We start from the raw sequence: 18,832 nt of genomic DNA on the forward strand, positions 1-18,832 counted from the left end.
ATGTCATCTATTTTCATTGAGATTCATTTTCCCCTTCCTATTTCTCTTCCTCTTTCTCTAAGGATGTTAGCTTTTTTGTTGTTTCTTTTTAACTTTTTTATTGAAAATTGATCATATTTTATTTCAATCATCAAATCACTATACTAATAAACCAAAATATATAAATCTCATTTTTATTTTATAAATTTTAAATATAAAAGAACATTATTGTAATTGAAAAATAAAAACTCAACATCAAACAAGCTCTTGTGATTGTTTCCCTTTTCTCCTGTTAATTTGTTATTAGTCTTGAGCTAAATTTGGATTATAGTCTTCTTTTCTTGAGATATATTCTTCATTTTCGTTTCCCATTTACCCTGATTTCGCTTTTGAATATTGAATTCCCTACAATAAAATAAAAATAAAAATAAACTGACCTAATTATGAAGAAAACAGATGCATGATTGTCAAGAAAACAGATGGTTTTCCATTTATCAAGCAATTTGAAGCCATAATGGATTTTTTTTCCACGTACAACTTCCCAAAGGGATAACAATTGAAGCATAATTAGGTCATTAATTTATATTCCAAAGTAAACCGAAATTTGGTATTTTTCTTCAATTGAAGCATTGAAAACATGACTAACTTGATCTAGTTGGTGAAGACTCACTACTGTAAATTCACTACCGTAATTATTGAGCTTTGAAATTACGAGTTGAATGTCTAATTGTCACGTGTATTTATGATCTCTAAAGAAAATATCTTTTTCAAGTTCAACTTTCTCCTCCTAAATCATTTTCTTTCAACATTATCAATAAAGATATTTTGTTCCTACCCCAATTTAATCATAAGTAGTAACTCCAAAATTCTTAAGTTTTTCTAGTAAAACAAAATACTTGATTGTTTTAACAAGGACTCTAATTGGATAGATTCTCTATTTCTTAATCTAAGAATATAATGTATTTGATAATACTTGCATAAGTGTTTATAGATTAGTTAGATGTTATATTACTTAAATACAAGATTCTAAATACTTAGAATAGTCTAAGGACTAATTTGTAATTGTTACAATTTATCAGATTAATAAAATAGGGAGGTGCTTTTCCCACCCCCTCCCATATTCCCACCCCCCTCCCTCACTCCTTAATTAACTCTAAAATGACTTATTTATCCCTACCACCTTTATATATTTACATTTCTTATTTTATTTATTTTACTTATTTTATTTTATTTAATTATTAAGTTTTTTTTATTAAATATAATTAATTAATTAATTTTTAGTATTTTTTTTAACTTTATTTATTTAATTAAAAATACAAAATATTATTATTTTTATATTATAATTATTTAAAATATATTAAATGTTTAAATGTTTACTAATTTAATAAAATATAAATATGTAATATTTTATTATATTAATTATATATATATTTTTTAAATACTTATAAAAATTAATTTTTTTTTATAAATTATATATATTTACTAATTATTAAAATATAATATCATTAAGTAAAATATTATGATTAGATTAATTATTAATTATTATTTAATAGATAATTTTGTTTATAAAAATATTAATAATTATTAATATTATGTTTGACTAATTATTAATATATAATATTATTAATTAAAAATAAAAATATTTATTAATATATAATATTATTAATTAAAATTAAAAATATAATTTTTGACTAATTATTAATATATAATATTATTAATTAAAATATTATGATTAGACTAATTATTAATTATTATTTAATAAATAATTTTTATAAGTATTTTAATATATATATATATAATTAATATAATAAAATATTAAATATTTATATTTTATAAAATTAATACACATTTCAATATTTAATATATTTTAAATAATTATAATATAAAAATAATAATATTTTGTATTTTTAATTAAATAAATAAAGTTAAAAAATATTAAAAATTAATTAATTATATTTAATAAAAAAAACTTAATAATTAAATAAAATAAAATAATCAAAATAAAAAATGTAAATATATAAAGGTGGTAGGGATAAATAAGTCATTTTTGAATTAATTAAAGATTGAAGTGGGGGTGGGAATATGGGAGGGGGTGGGAAAAGCAATTTGCATAAAATATCTCGAGTAATGGAAAAACAGCCACATATTTAGGAATTCAAGTTGTGGTAAACTTTAAATTTTTTTTCGAGTAGAATTAAAATAATAGCAAGAAAATTATGAATAAAATGAGAATAAATAAAGGTAAATTTTAAAAATAAAATAAATAGTGTATTAAATTAAAAAATTTAAGACATTAGGGGTAATGTGTCGCAATTTTTTTTTAATGTAATTTTTTTTTGAGTGGACATCAGCCCATATACTGAGATCCACTTATAGAAAAAAACCTTCTCTATTCTGAATCTTAAATCATTCCCATCTTTAGATTTCATACTTAATTTGAGCATTTCATTAGATGTATTAATAATACAAATCCAATAATTTGTTTTATGATCATACAAATTCTAAGATAGTTATTGTCACTCCAAGAAACTAATTTTGGGAGAAGTGTTACAATATTTAATATGAGAGTTAACTATGGTTACTACCCAACAAAATGGTATTTTTTCATGGAATGAGAGTGTTTATCAAGTTTTTATCTTAATTTATTATATATTTTTTTATGAAATTTTGTGATTTTGTTATAAATGTGAATAGTTTGTGTGTCATCCTATTGTGAATATTATTAATAAATTGACAGAAAAAGATGAAAATTTGATTATTTTTTGCGCGATTCACAATTTTATGCAAATACAATTGATATTCTATCTAAAATGGTAGAAAAGAACATAAATCAACTTAAAGAAGATATTTAAAAAAAAAAATAGATTACAAACTTACAATAAAAATTCTTATCTTTGTTTCAAAGTTTTTGATTGATAATATTCAAAGAAGAAGAAAAAAAAGGATTTTTAAATAATATTTTTGTTGAAAAAAGTGGACTGTTTCTAGAATTGCTTTACCTTATTTTGAAATTTGGTTAGTTTTACTAACATCTTGATGATAATACCAAAAAACAATTGTTTGAGATTCAAAGACATTAAAGAAAATACACAATGGGTCTCGGCCCAATTGAGTCCTGCAGCCCAAAGGTCCACCAGCCCACTAGGTCAAGCATTAATTGCTTAATAATGGGCCTAGACCTAATCTGTATTATTTATTAAGAAGGGCCGAACCATTTAAACATGCTTGTTAATTGTAAATGCATTTCAATTTTGAAATAAATACAATCCACTTTAGGCTTGATCTTATCCCCTTGAATATATTATGTTGAAATCTGATTTTGTATATATTAGACATGTTTTAATATTATTTTAAAGAATCGTGCATCCCACATTACATATATTTACATGCACCCAAATGCATAGTATGACTTTTTGAGGGACCACAATTGTAATTTTTTTTTTGTTGTAAAATATGTAATTCTACTATGAATAGGTCATTTATAGACACAAATTAATTAGCTCGTGCACACACGTCTAGTTGAATTACAAAGAAGGCCTAAAACCAAATGAATAAAAAACAATCAATCCTTCTCTAATCTATATACAACCTTAACAATATATCTCCAACATGGTTTCCATTTCCACATTATATCTCCTATTTATGCATATACTCTCAATCTTGAAATTTAGAACAAGTGCCACCATTTTAACTCCATTCCAAGCTAGATAACATGGCATACAAAACTCCACTCATATGGCTAACTTTATGCCTTTATCTAGCTTGTTGGGCATCAACTTTACATGCACATGATTATAAGGGTCACAAATATCCAAAGGTTGGAAAACATAATGTATCGGTGCCTCTAACAAGTTATGGTGGTGGTAAAGTCATGAACTTGATAGACTCGTGCTGGCGTTCGGACCCCCATTGGGAGTCCAACCGACAAGCCCTAGCCGATTGTGTTGTCGGCTTTGGCAATGGTGCCATCGGTGGGAAGAATGGGGAGATATATGTTGTCACCGATCCTTCTGATGATGCGTCGAATCCAAAACCGGGGACTCTTAGATACGGAGTAACTAGGTCAGAGCCGCTATGGATTATTTTCAAGCATGACATGTCTCTAGTCCTTGAAAACGAGTTATTGGTTAATAGTTTCAAGACAATAGACGGGAGAGGTGCCAAAGTTGTGATATCGAATGGTCCATGCATTACTATACCTAGTGTTAGCCATGTGATCATTCACGGGATTAGTGTTCACGATTGCAAACCAAGTAAGCCTGGCAGGGTGATGAGCAATCCGTATCATGTGGGAGAACGAGAAGGATCCGATGGCGATTCCATCAGCATATTTTCTTCTACCGACGTATGGATCGATCATTGTTATCTAGCTAGAGCAACCGACGGTCTTCTCGACGTCACTCATTCCTCGACTCGTGTTACTATCTCTAATAATTATTTCACCCAACATGACAAAGTAAGAAATTAACCATGACTCATGTCTTTCAATATACATATTGATCATGACCTAATTAAAATGGTTTAATCTTTTAAGGTGATGTTGCTCGGTCATAGAGATGGATACACCGAGGATGAAGGTTTGAAAGTCACGGTAGTGTTCAATTACTTCGGACCCGAGCTAGTGCAACGTATGCCTAGGGTTAGATACGGTTACGCCCATGTGGCCAACAACCGATACGACGAATGGATAATGTACGCCATAGGTGGGAGCTCAGACCCGACCATCTTAAGCGAAGGGAACTACTTTGTTGCATCTAACAATCCAACCGCTAAACAGGTAATTAAACAGTTTTGACTTAATAGGCTAATGTCTCGTATTCAATTTTCACTAAAATCTATAATAATGAAATAGTTTTGTTAGCCAACTTCACAAAACAAGCCTTAGGGTTTCTCCATGATGTGAATTTGCATGGTGGTGTAGGTTACAAAGAGGGAAAGTGATGAGAATTGGGTTGGATGGAAATGGAGGTCATCTTCAAAGGATGTGTTCATTAATGGGGCATATTTTGTTCCTTCTGGATATGGAAGTTGTGCTCCTCCTTACACTGCATCTCAAGGGTTTAATGTTGCTCAAGGTTCTATGGTTCCTTCCTTGACTTCCGATGCTGGCCCACTACAATGTCAACCATATCAAGCCTGCTAATTATAAAATTAAGAATTCATTTAAATTCAATATGTGAAGAGTATGAGAAAATTGTCCTTTATTTTTCTTGCATGCTTTTGGTCTTTTGTTATTCAATTTGGTAAAATGTTGACATGACTTAAGCTGTATCATTTTACCATTTATTATTTATGGATATTGAGACAGTTTTTTTTATTTATTTATTTATGTAGTTTGATAAGATAGAAAACTTTCAATTGATTTCAATGGAATGACTTTAAAACATTGTTTCTTACATTTTAATTATACAAATTGGCCTATCAGCTCAGTTGGTTAGAGCGTCGTGCTAATAACGCGAAGGTCACAGGTTCGAGACCTGTATAGGCCATTATTTATTTTATTTTTTTGGTTGTTTTTTCGAGTAATATTATAGAATAAGTATGCACATAAATAAGCCTAATCATTATAGATTAACATTAATCTAAACCAGAAATTGAGAACAAATAATGCTTTAACCCTATAAGCATAATAGTACTATTTGATGACTTCAAAATAGAACATCTCCTTTACTCGCAGATAAAATGCACGAATAGCACAAAAATAAAGATTGAAGACAATCTCTATACTTACTCTTATGTGATTCAATACCACATTGTTACATGATAAACTTTTTGTGTGCTCCTAGGATTAGAATTAGGATTATGAATCATAAAGCCATAAAATTATGGTTTTAAGTCAAACAAATCACTCCATTTAAGCTCATATTTCATTTCATATCCCTCACATGTCTAACATTCATCACAATCCCCACATTTCATATTCACATGCCTTATAAATCTGATTCATATTTTACCATCCGCATTTTCAACATTTCTTTACATTCCTTGCCTTCTCAGCATCTTCCCTAATTTATGGCATCCTTTCCTTCCATAGTCAATATACATACATCATTCTTAATCATGCATTATTCAAAAACATTTTTCTCTTAAAACTAAACAAAATATTTTCAAAATGTATTAATAACCACATAAATTGTTCAAGTCATTAAATTAGTCAAACTTATCCACTTTCAAACATTCAAATCACTAGTAAAAATTGGGACTTTTCTGACCAAAATGGTCGATGGAGCTAGATGCGGTCCTTAGTATCTATTGAGGAATGCAAGGCAATGCAGAACATTTAAATGTTGTCTTTTTTGAAATGAGGACAGGCAAATGCAGTTTAAAAAAAAAACATTTTTCTTAACTTCTGCGCAATCTTTCTCTTTCTTAATTTTCTTCTCACCAACCACACACTAAAATACCTAATTCTCCATTTCAGTTTCCACCCATCCTCCCACAAAAGCTCTTTCCGAAGCCTCTCGAGTAAGCTCTTTCGCCAAAGCGTCTGTGCACCGAAGTCTTACCACCGAATCTTGTACGCGTCAAATCCCTTCCGAATCTTGTTGCATCTAACAAAAATATGTAATATATGAGCTGTTTATATTTATTAGTCTTTGTATTATAAATAAGTTTAAGTTAGTAAGCTCATAAGCTCAATAATTAGGAAGCTCAAAGGTGTGTGTTTAAAAGCTAACTCTTAATTGCCTATTAATAGTCTCTTATTGTAAATATAATAATAACATCTTTTGCTACAATAATACAAAAATCTTTCTGTATTCTTTTTTCTACAGTAGTATCAGAGCACGGTTGATCCGACTCAATCTAATCTTTTGAAATTCCGACATTAGATCTTCTATTTTCACCAAGCCCAAGTGGCTCTCTAAATCTTTTGCTTTCGTCTTAATTTCTTCATCAGATCGGAGATGAACGACAATATAATCTCTCGAGACTCTGATTCTCTTCATCACTGTCTCATTTATTATTATCATATTATTTCTTCTATTTTCTCCAAGCCCCAATGACTATCTGAATCTTTTTTCTCTTTTTCATCGAGTTGGAGAGGACCAACAATGGCCACCGGAAATGGTCAGAGAAGATTTCTCGACATGGAAACGGAAAATGAAGTATAGTGAGAGACTAGAATCTGGTTGGGTCAAATGAAGACAGGGACTTTAATGTCTTTAAGGTGGAGAGTTCCTCAGATTGGGCTCTCCCTTCAAACAGTAGACTCATGCTGAAGGGAATACTCCAAAGCCTAATCATAATAAAATAATGGTGTGGATCTAGACAACTTAAAACTCTTTCTCCAATTCTCTAATTTAATGAAAATCCGACAAGAGAAGTCCACTAATCAAGTGGACCCATGTATTTTTGCGCATTCTTCTAATTTCAATTCCTCTTCAAACTATTTGATTATTGATTCCGGCCACATATCACATGACTAAAATTAAAAAAAATTTTGAAAATTTAAATTTGAAAAAACTAAATCAAAATTTTAAAGTAGCTAATGATTCTAGTATTCTCATTCATGGAATTGGATCAATTAAACTTTTCTCAAAACAACTTGATAATGTCTTGTATGTTCTCGAATGATCACCAAATCTAATCTCGGTTAGTAAAACCACAAAAGACCTTAATTGCTTAGTTATTTTTTCTGTCGTTGATGTTTTTCAAGAAAGGTCGACCGAGATCACGATTGGTAAATAAAGACTTGAAAATAACCTTTACATTATTAAACTTTCTAGTTATGCTTTACATCCCAAGAATAATTATAATTTTCTATAGCATCGTCGTTTAGGTCCTTTAGGACATCCATCAAAACATGTGCTTAGAAAATTATTTCAATCGAAGTTTGAGTTTTTAGATTGCGATGTATGTCATTCTGCTAAACAAGCCAGACTTCCGTTTCACAATTCACATAGTTTATTTAAAGCTCATTTTGAGTTAATTAATTATGATGTTTGGGGTCCAGAACCTACTACTTCTTATAATAATTTTAAATATTATGTTTCATTTATAGATAAATTTTCAAGAGGCACCTGAATTTTTTTACTACACGATAAATCAAAAGTATTTTCAAAATTTTTAGAGCTCGTTTCTTTTATTGAAAACCAATTTCAGGCTTCAATAAAATTATTTAGAACTGACAACAGTACGTATAATGCATCAAACCTCTTATGTCCATACCTCGGCCCCATTTGGTGTGGCGGAAAAGAAAAGTCGTCATTTCTTGAGGTTACTCGCTCTCTATTATTTCAATATAATGTTCCAAAAAGATTTTGGTTTAATACTTTACTTACTGCTACTCATCACATTAATCGTATTCCTAGCAGTGTTCTTAATAATTTGAGTCCTTTAGAAAAAATAAAAACAAGAAAAGTGACCTTAATCATCTCTGCGTCTTTGGTTGTGTATGTTATGTGAATATAAACCATACTGATAAATTAAGTCCTCAATCAGTTAAAGCTATTTTTCTTGGTTATTCTACTACCCAAAAGGGATATAAATGTTATGATACTATTTCTAAAAAACTATATATTTCTCGTAATGTCATCTTTAATGAAGATGAATTTTACTACAAAAATAAGGAGGATAATAGTGATGATCTCAATGAGTTTGGTTGACAAGATCATGTTTTGCCCATGTATATGAATTATTCTTGCACAGGAATATTTTTTTCTGATAACGATTCAAATACTTCTCCAAATAAAGAAGCAGAAAAAGGGACACCATGTGATATCCCACAAGAAGAAAGTCACAATGATTTGGTCACAAATAATGACTATAAAACTCAAAGTGACATTCCAGACACTATTCATGAGACATTAAGTACACCTTCAGGAGGAGAAGGTAATAATGGATCTATCTTCGAAGACATTTCCGAAACAACTACAAGGGATGACAATGTTCGAAGGTCCTCAAGGGTTGTTCAACCATCGAAAAAGCTTAAAGATTATCATCTTTATTCGGTAAAGTATTCTATTCAAAAATACTTATCGTATAAAAATGTCTCTAATGGATATCATGCTTTTAACACATCTATTGATAAAATAGAGCCAAAATCATTTCAAGAAGCCAAGTCTAGCCCTACTTGGTGTGTTGCCATGCATAACGAATTAAAGACTCTAGAAAAGAATAATACATGGACACTTGTCCCTCTTCCTATAGGTAAGAAAGTGGTTGGTTGTAAATAGATATACAAAATCAAGTATGATAGCTTATGAAAAATTGAAAGATATAAAGCCCGACTTGTTGTCAAATGATACACCCAAACTTATGAATTAGACTATGAAGAAACCTTTGCACCCGTAGAAAAAATGAACACGGTAATGATATTATTATCTATTGCTGCAAACCAAAGTTGGGATTTACATCAAATGGATGTAAAAAATGCTTTTCTTCAAGGCGATTTGTAAGAAAAAGTATATATGTCTATCCCACAAGGCTATATGGAAAATCATAACTCAAAATCTATTTGTAAGTTGAATAAAGTTATTTATGGACTCAAACAATCTTCAAGGGGCATGGTATGCTAAACTTTGTAGCGACCTTGTTCATCACAACTTTTGAAAAAGCTCTCATAATTCTTCTTTTTTTATTAAAACTACTTTTAATACTACTACTATTGTACTTGTGTATGTGGATGATATTATAGTAATAAGTAATAACTCAAGTGATATCCTCAAGGTTAAAAAGTATATGTAAGAGCAATTTGATATTAAAGACCTTGACACTCTCAAGTATTTCCTTGAGATAAAAATTGCTCATTCTAAGAAATGTTTGTTTCTTTCTCAAAGAAAATATGTCTTGGACTTATTAAAGAAACTGGTAAGCTTGCTGTAAAACCCGCAAAAACTCTCATTGAAACAACTGTTAAATTAAACACTAAAGAAGGTACCCCTCTTCATGACATTAGTATGTATCAAAGACTTGTAGTTAAACTTATCTACCTAGAAATTACTCGTCCAAATATAACCTTTGTAGTTAACAATGTAAGTCAATTCATGCATGCTCCAAGAACTTCACACATTTCTGCTATTTACAGGATTCTACATTATCTTAAAGCTACTCCTAGAGTAGGCATATGGATGAAGCAAAATAACCGCATTTACGTCATTGGTTATACTGATACTAATTGGGCAGGCAATTTTGATATAAAGTCGACTACCGGCTTTTGTACATTCATTGGAGGAAATCTAGTGACGTGGAGAAGTAAAAAGCAAAATATTGTTTCCCGTTCAAGCGCCGAAGCTAAATATCGTGCTATGGCGGCTACTACCGGAGAACTCATTTGGATTAAATATATTCTTAAAGACTTGGGAGTTTAGCTCAAAACCATAAAAAATGTATTGCGACAATAATGCTACTAGATATATTGCATCAAATCCAGTATTCCATGAGCGCACCAAGCACATTGAAGTTGATTGTCACTTTGTTTGTGAGAAGGTTCAATCTGGTGAGATTGAAACCCCTTTTGTACCTAGCAAATACCAACTTGCTAATATTTTCATGAAGGCTCTAGATAAAAGAAACTTTGATAGCATCATCGAAAGTTAGGAGTAATCAATCTCCTTACTCCTGACTTGAGGGGAGTGTTAAAAATATATAATATATGAGTTTATATTTATTAGTTTTTGTATTAAAAATAAGTTCAAGTTAGGAAGCTCATAGATAAGATCAACAGTTAGGAAGCTCAAAAGTTTGTGTCTAACAACTAACTCTTAATTGCCTATTAATAGTCTCTTATATGTAAATACAATAATAACATCTTTTTGCTATAATAATAGATTTTTCCGTATTCTCTTTTCTAGAATTAGATACTAGTTTGAATGTGTTGAATTTGTAACTAGGATTAAGAGTTCTTAATCCCAACAGACCAAGAAGGATTATGTTGTTTTAGGGTGCAACGAAAGAATAAGAAAACAATAATTCAAAGGATTCGAGAAGAAGAAACAACATTGTGTGAGATGAGAATACTGTTAGCGCCTCTAAGAGTTTCAAGACAAATAAGGAAGATAAAAAATACAATTGACAAATAAGCCAAATTTTCACAAAATTATTCATATCTCTAATTGAGGAGTGAGTTCATCTTATATTGACCGAACCACAAGAGTATTACAACTGCTCAAGAGCCTAGGGTTAGGGATTAACAATTTTGGTTTGAAAAAAATAGAAATTCAAACATTCAGATATCCAACCTTAATTGTCTATTGAATATTACTAGACGTGACTCTATCCCAGTGGTTCGATCAATCCTAGGATCGTGCATTGGCCCCCCTTCAATTCATTATCATCCTTGACAAAGAGATCTTGGTCTGGTTTACCTCTACGTCGACATCATCTCTAGGCAATGAATGCTTATTGTTTCAGCATCTTCCCACATCTGGTCTTTTGTTTCTTCCCCTTCCTAGTTAATTATTAACTGTCTTTTTGTATTCCCTTGCATCACGAAATCTCGTTCACCCACAATGTTGTCTTTCCTGTTAATCCGTTCACTAAGTTGGGGAATTATCACCATGGAAATAGGGATCCCTTGTAAATTCTTCAATGATATTGTGTATCCTGATATTGGCTCCGAGTTATAGCGTGTAGGCTACTTCTCCAATCCTCTCAAACACTTGGAAGTGACCAAAATACTTGGGGAGAGTTTGTGGAATAAGTTTTAGACCGAGAGTTTCCTATATGGATGCAACTTTACCAATCCCGAACCTACCTCTAAAGTGAACTCCTTTCTTTTTCTGTCCTACAACAGCTTCACATGGGCTCTTTATAAATGGAAATTTAACAACTGTAGTGTGGTCTCCCTTATTGCCAATGACACATCCACCTCCTCCACTCTTGAATCTCTCGCAATATATGGTGCGTTGGCAGGGGAGGATATCTGTAGAATGATTCAAATGAGTTGTTTGTATGACATATGAAAATTGGTGTTGTACCACAATTCGATCAATGACATCTAGCGCACCAAATCTTTTGGAGTTTTGCCGGCCATGCACTATAAATAAGTCACTAGACACTTATTGACAATTTCAGTCTGGCCAACTGTTTGGGGTTGATAGGTTGTGGACAAGGCTGGCTGAACTCCTTGTATACTCCAGAATTCTCATTAGAATGTGCTCAAGAACACATTGTCTCGGTCGTAGATGATGATTGTTGTCATTCCATGGAGCTTTGAAATGATGACCACAAATGTTTCAATAAGTGTTCAGGCAGTGAAGGAGTTGTAACTTATGAAATGTGTCATTTGGATAACTTGTCTACTAACACAAATATAATAGTATTCCCTTGTGACTTTGGAAAGCTCTCTATCAAATCCATAAAAACCTATTGCCAAAACCCAAACCGATTGGGAATTTCTAGTGGTTGTAGTAGACTTTTGTATGCTAAATTTTCTGATTTGTTTTTCTGGCACACTTTACAGGTACAGACGAATTTCTCTAATATCCTTTAACATCCCAAGTCAAGAATAGACTAATTGCATCTTCTTTTGGGTGACCAGTGTTTTCGAATGGTCCTCCTCTGCTCCTAAATACATTGATGCATTGCGGGTGATTATGAGTTCATTGTTCTTCTCCACTACCATTCTATCCATTTTCCTTAACATTCCATCATCATATGAAAATTCCGAATGAGTGTCAACATTTGCACGAATTTCTCGAATAATTTTGAATAAATTGGGATCACCTTCATAAGCTTGTCTACTAACACAAATATAATAGTATTCTCTTGTGAGTTTTCTCTCTATGAAATCCATAGAAACCGATTCCCAAAAACGATTGGGAATTTCTAGGGGTTGTAGTAGACCTTTGTATGCTAAATTTTCTGATTTGTTTTTATGGCACACTTCGCAGGTCTGGATGAATTTATCTAATATCCTTTAACATCTCAAGTTAAGAGTAGACTAGTTGCATCTTCTTTTGGGTAACTAGTGTTCCCGAATGGCCTTCCTCTGCTCCCAAATACATTGTTGCAATGAAGGTGATTATGAGTTCAATGTTCTTCCCCACTACCAGCCGGTCCCTTCTCCTCAATATCCCATCATCATATGAAAATTCCGAGTGAGTGTTAGCATTTGCACGAATTTCTTGAATAATTTTGGATAAGTTCGGATCACCTTCATAAGATTTGTGAATATGTTTTTGGACAACGACGTGATATACGGAGACCCATGCACATTGGACTCTTATTGCCTGTCTAAACAATGCATCCACCAATAGATTCTCTTTCCCCCTTTTATATTACATCATGCAATTATATCTCACTAATTTGTAAATATATTTCTCTTGGATCGGGGTTTGTACCCTCTACTCTAGTAAGTATTCGAGGGCTTTGTGATTAATCTTTATAATGAATTATTTATACCTGACATAAGATCTCCATTTCTCCACAACAAAATCAAGGCCATCAACTCCTCTCGTATGTGGATGATGGTAGCTTTCTTAGTTTGATAGTCTTACCAATAAATGATATGGGATGACCTTTCTGAATCAACACCACACATATTCTAGCTCCACTTGCAACAGTTTCTATCATAAAAGAAATTATGAAGTTTGGCATCGCTAGGACTATAAGGGATATCAAACACTGCTTTAGCAACTAGAATACAACCTTAACCTCTTCATTCCAGGCAAATTATCCCTTTTTTAGATGGGTAGTAAGGGGTCGAGTTATGGAACCATAATCCTTGATAAACCTTCGATAGCATTTAGTTAGTCCCAAGAACTATTTAAATTGCTTTACTAATTGTAAAATCGACCATGTAATAATGGCCTCCAGCTTCTTCGGGTCAGTAACAACTAAACTTTAATCCAATATATGGCCTATACCAAAGCTACATTTTCCCTTATTGAGGAATAACCGATGTTGTAATATTGACATGACTCGATGTAGGTGGAAGAGGGGCTCATTCCAGCTCAGACTGTACACCAAGATGTCATTGGAGAATACTAGCACGAACCTCCTCATTAGGATTTTGAAAAAGGATGGAGCGTTGATTAAGCCGAAGGGCATCACCATAAATTCGTAGAGGACCTCATGAGTCTGGAATGTTATCTTGTGACAGTCACAAGGATGCATCCTTATCCCATGAAATCCATACCGCAAATTCAGCTTAAAGAAGACTCTAGACCCGTGTAACTCTTCCATCAGCTCTTCGATGAAGAGGATAAGAAACTTATCCTTGATGGTTTCTAAGTTCAGTCACTTGTAATTGACGCACAATCTCCAAGACAAGTCCTTCTTCCAGACCATCGCTACATAGACAACAAAAGATACGTGACTCCTACTAATGAATCCCCTATTCAACATATCATTGACTAATTACTCAATTTTTAACTTTTGTAGGGAATAGTAACGATATGAGCGCACACATGCAGCTTTCGTGCATTCTTTTAGTAGAATTTGATGATCATGGCTCATGGTAGGTCTTCAGGTTGCCGAAACAAAGTGCAAATATGTACCATTGTGGTAAGTAAAAAAATTTGGCCTTCATGCTCACTCCTTATTTGAACCATGACAACAACACTATTTTTCTTAGTAGCTTCTCTAGATTGTCGCCTCGTATTAGGTTGATTTGTACATGAGGTATACTTTACAGCAAAGGTTATCCCTTCATTTTCAAAAGAAAGGGTCAACTTTTCTAAATTTCATGATGAATTTCCTAAAGTAATCAACCACTCAATTACCAGCACAATATCATAAACTATAATGGTAAGTACTTTCACATATGTTCTGTAATCCTTACCCTCTATTGATCATTTCAGATCTAGACAAATGCTTGAGTAGAATATATTGGAGCCGTCTGCCACTCGTACTGATAACACTTGAGTGGGCAGTGTATCATGTCTTATATTCTTCATAATCCATTTGTTTATAAAGTTATTGGTCATTAGTCGAGATCATGCATAACTTTTATTTACACTTGTGGTTAGAATCCCACTTTCCTCGCACATGTAACAAATGCATTTCCTCCTCTTTTCATCTATTATAGTCATCTCTAATTGCTTCATGTGGATTTGGTTCACGTTGAACACAGACGTATAAGAGGGGATTGGTTTGAGGTAAGTGACCCGGTTTGTGCTTGACCATGTCCTTGGTTCACATTGAACATAGACGTATAAGAGGGGCTCAACTTGAGGTAAGTGGTCTGGTTGGTGCTTGACCATGTCGATTTAACATCTGTTGGCTTGGGCAACAAAGATGGTTTATCGATATACATGTGCCCGCTACTCAATATGGACTTGATATCGCCTCTTGGACCTTGGACATCGACATTACCTCATTTAAGGACTCGGGAAATTGCTGCCTAATTACATTTGTAATTTCCTCCCTCAATCTGAACATGTAGTAGTCTATAACATATTCTCTAACCATATTATACAATTTTTGAGAAATTATCATGTATTAGAGATTGTATTTTTGGACAGTACTTATATGTTTCAAGTGCATCAATTGCCTCATGGGGTGTTAAGAGGTCCCTCTTAAACATGTCATACATCGTGGCTTCTTTGTGGTTGCGATGCTGAAGGTATGATCCATACCACATTTTGGAATCACTAGTAAAGTGGATGAGAGTAATATAAATTTTAGTTGCATTAGTAGGGTTGTCCATTCTAAAGAACTACTCAACGGATATAAGTTAGCCCTCCACATTTGTTCCATCGAACCGAAGAAAATCGATATTGATGAGCCGAGTTGGAGGAACATATTATTGGTGTTGATGGAAGAGCCTATCGCAGGGAGGGCTTTGGTGATAGTGGTGTTCATCAATTTGGTTTTTGAGTTATTCAAGTTCTCTAGTACAGATTCTTCGAATATTTTTTAGTCAATTCGACAACTGAATCGAATTCGAATAAATTATATTAAATCAAACCAAATTTGAATTTGATTTTTCGGTTAGAATTCGAATAATTAAAATTCAAATCGAATTTAATTTTTTTTAATTTTGTTGTCAAATCAATTTTAAATTCATTTGAAATCAAATCAAAATTTGAATTCAATTTTTTTCATTAATTTTTTAGGAACTAAAAATTTAACATAAAATTTAATTAAGATTACATTAAATATCCATATTTAAAATCTGATCCATCAAAGTTAAAATTAGATATTTCATTAAACATCAACCACATTGGACTTAGATATCGAATGTTTCAATTTAATAATAAATTGGAAAATAAATAAATTATACAACTTATTTACAAATAATCAAATATCTATCTAACTAAGATTTAGTATCTCTATAACAATCATCCTAAAAAAAATAGGGTCTCAAAAGCTTTCTCATTTATTAGTGTTATTATATATTTTGTTTTAACGAAAAAAAAAAACATAATAATTTTAAATTATTATTAATTAAATATATATGTATTAAATTATTATATATATATATATATATATATTATTTTTTATGAGAAATAACATAATAATTTAATGCATAATTTCCTCTTTTAAATTCTCACGTACTAATAATATTAATGTGATAATATTTAATTAATAACGATTTAAAATTATTATGTTATAATTTTTATGCCACCATTAAATAATATTAATGTGATATATATTTAATTAATAATATATTTTATTAAATTATTATGTTGTTCCTTATAAAATAATATATATATATATAATTATTTAATGCATAATTTCTTTAATGTTTTAATATTATCGGTAAAAAAATATATATAACATTTTTATGTGAGTAGCAAATAATATTAATGATACTTTTTTAAAATTATTATGTTATTTCTGGTAACAAAATATATATAATAATTTAATATATATATATATATATATTTAAATAATAATGATTTAAAATAATTATTTTATTTTTATTTAAAAAATATATATAATAATGAGTGAGTTGTGAAAGATAAGAATTTAAAGATTGACATGTGAATGAATTAAGCACTAACTTCGACAAACCTTAAGTACACTTCTCTATAAAAGATGACTTGGATATGATAACAATAATAAATGAAGTAGTGATATAATTAACTGAGGTGGAAAGTAGTGATTTAGTTAACTGAAGTGGAAAGCTTTATATTTAGCCATTTAATAATTAAAATAGATAAAATAACAATTATTTAATAACATGAAATTATTGCTAAAATAAGTTAGACTAATTCTACTAACTTAACACTACTAAATAGGAAATAAATACTTTTAAAAAAAATCCCCAATGACTAATTGTTGTCTGTTGAAGAGAGTCTAAAAGTAATGGATATAAACATTTTCATTGTATTTGTTGCATGTAGGGCATCATTTTTAACATTTTTTTTATCCAGCTTTAAATTAGTGTTATGGAAATAGGGAAAGAAATATGCTAACAAGGAACATCCAACTTGAGATTTTTTTATTTATTTAAAACTTCTGATTTTCATTTTCTTGTGTTAGTATAGATTTGTTTGGTGAAGAAAGAGCTTATATTAAGAATATTCATGATTATGGGGATATAAAAATTCAAGCAGCTTGTATATATATAGATGATGTTGCATTGATATCAAAACATAGATACATTTATATTGAGAAATTCTAAAATATAATAAATTTTATTTCTTTAAAATTTCATTGTTAATCCTTGACTATCAAGCATGACTATCAAGTATGACAATTAAATTTCATACTTGCTATTTTTTTTAGTTATTTATGATTCTCATTTGTTTTTAGTTTCTTCCTATTTGTCACATGTTGTATTACTGTTTTTATAAAGAATTTGTCTTCAATGAATAATTTGTATGGCATTTTGACTTATTATTGTGTAAGAAAGTAACTCTCTAGTTTCTTATTCACAATTTTTCGATTTTTAAGAAATTCTAATTTAACGAATAATCTCACCTTAAAAATAAAGATTTTTTTCCAAAATTTTCCTTAAAACAAAAACAATTGGAAGGGACAAGAGCCTCACTCCCAACCATCTCAGAGTGTCACAGTACTACACACTTTGATCCGGTTGGTCATCATTTTTCTTTCTTTCATTTATTTTAAAAAAACATATTGACATGCATGTATCATCTTGTAATCTTGATCATTGAAATAAACTTACTTTTGGGGAAGTCTTAATAGGGTAAATAAATATCTTAGACCAAGTTTAATTTTGTTTCTATAAAAATTAAAGAAATATTTATTGTTACAAATTTATAATGTTGTCAATTTTTTTAATTTAATTAAATATATGTACATAAAATAGATTATTTTTATGTAATATCTAATAATTTTTAATTGAAACAATTTTATAATTTAAGAAAAATAAGCAGAAAATATAACATCGCATAGAGGTGTATAACAAGAGATATGCGTCCCCAATTATATGCCGAATACACTTTATTTTGGAAAACTCAATGAAATATTAAAGAGAAAAAACTAAAATAAAAATACAAGAAAAAAGAGAAAAATAAAGACTTAGGCCACTTGATTATCTATGTTAGGACCCATTAAAAAAAATAATTACGAGTAAAATATTTTAATAACTCCATACTTCATATTATTTTTCAATTTAATTAAATATTTATTTCTTAAATTTTCAAAATAAGGAAAACACACACTAATTTACTCGTTTTATCGATAATTTTTTATTTATTATTTTTAAGATCATCCCAACTTTAATTTTTAGATTCTTTCTAGTCACGAATATCAAAAAATTAACGTATTTCTTAAAAACATTTGTGAGAGTTAGAAAAACATTTTTGTTATAAATGTTGAGACATCTTTATTCTAAAAACAACATAAATAATTTTCAAAACAATGAAGAAAAGTCATAGAAATGAGACCTTGGCCGAGCCCTAGCTAGCCTGTATATGTGAAAATATCTATCACTATTTTAAATATAAATAAACACTGTTAATTAAGAAAGCTAACCCTTAATAAACAAAATATT

At 30.5% G+C, this 18,832-nt stretch overlaps 2 protein-coding genes and 1 non-coding gene across 3 annotated transcripts; all 3 read left to right on the top strand.

Moving 5' to 3' along the window:
• Window positions 1-3,691: 3,691 nt before the first annotated feature.
• Window positions 3,692-5,131, top strand: LOC124943175 (putative pectate lyase 2). Its single transcript, XM_047483725.1, has 3 exons — window positions 3,692-4,435; window positions 4,514-4,756; window positions 4,901-5,131. The coding sequence occupies exons 1-3, from the start codon at window positions 3,692-3,694 to the stop codon at window positions 5,120-5,122; spliced, it is 1,209 nt and encodes a 402-aa protein (XP_047339681.1). The 3' UTR covers window positions 5,123-5,131.
• Window positions 5,132-5,394: 263 nt separating this feature from the next.
• TRNAI-AAU lies at window positions 5,395-5,468 on the top strand. The gene has a single exon. It is a non-coding gene; the product is annotated as a tRNA-Ile (tRNA).
• A 4,269-nt stretch (window positions 5,469-9,737) lies between these two features.
• LOC124943176 (uncharacterized mitochondrial protein AtMg00810-like) lies at window positions 9,738-10,289 on the top strand. The gene has a single exon (XM_047483726.1). The coding sequence runs from the start codon at window positions 9,738-9,740 to the stop codon at window positions 10,287-10,289; it is 552 nt and encodes a 183-aa protein (XP_047339682.1).
• The last annotated feature ends 8,543 nt before the right edge of the window (window positions 10,290-18,832 follow it).

The sequence above is a fragment of the Impatiens glandulifera genome, chromosome 6 (assembly GCF_907164915.1).
Source record: "Impatiens glandulifera chromosome 6, dImpGla2.1, whole genome shotgun sequence".
In the NCBI taxonomy this organism is placed as follows: Eukaryota; Viridiplantae; Streptophyta; class Magnoliopsida; order Ericales; family Balsaminaceae; genus Impatiens; species Impatiens glandulifera.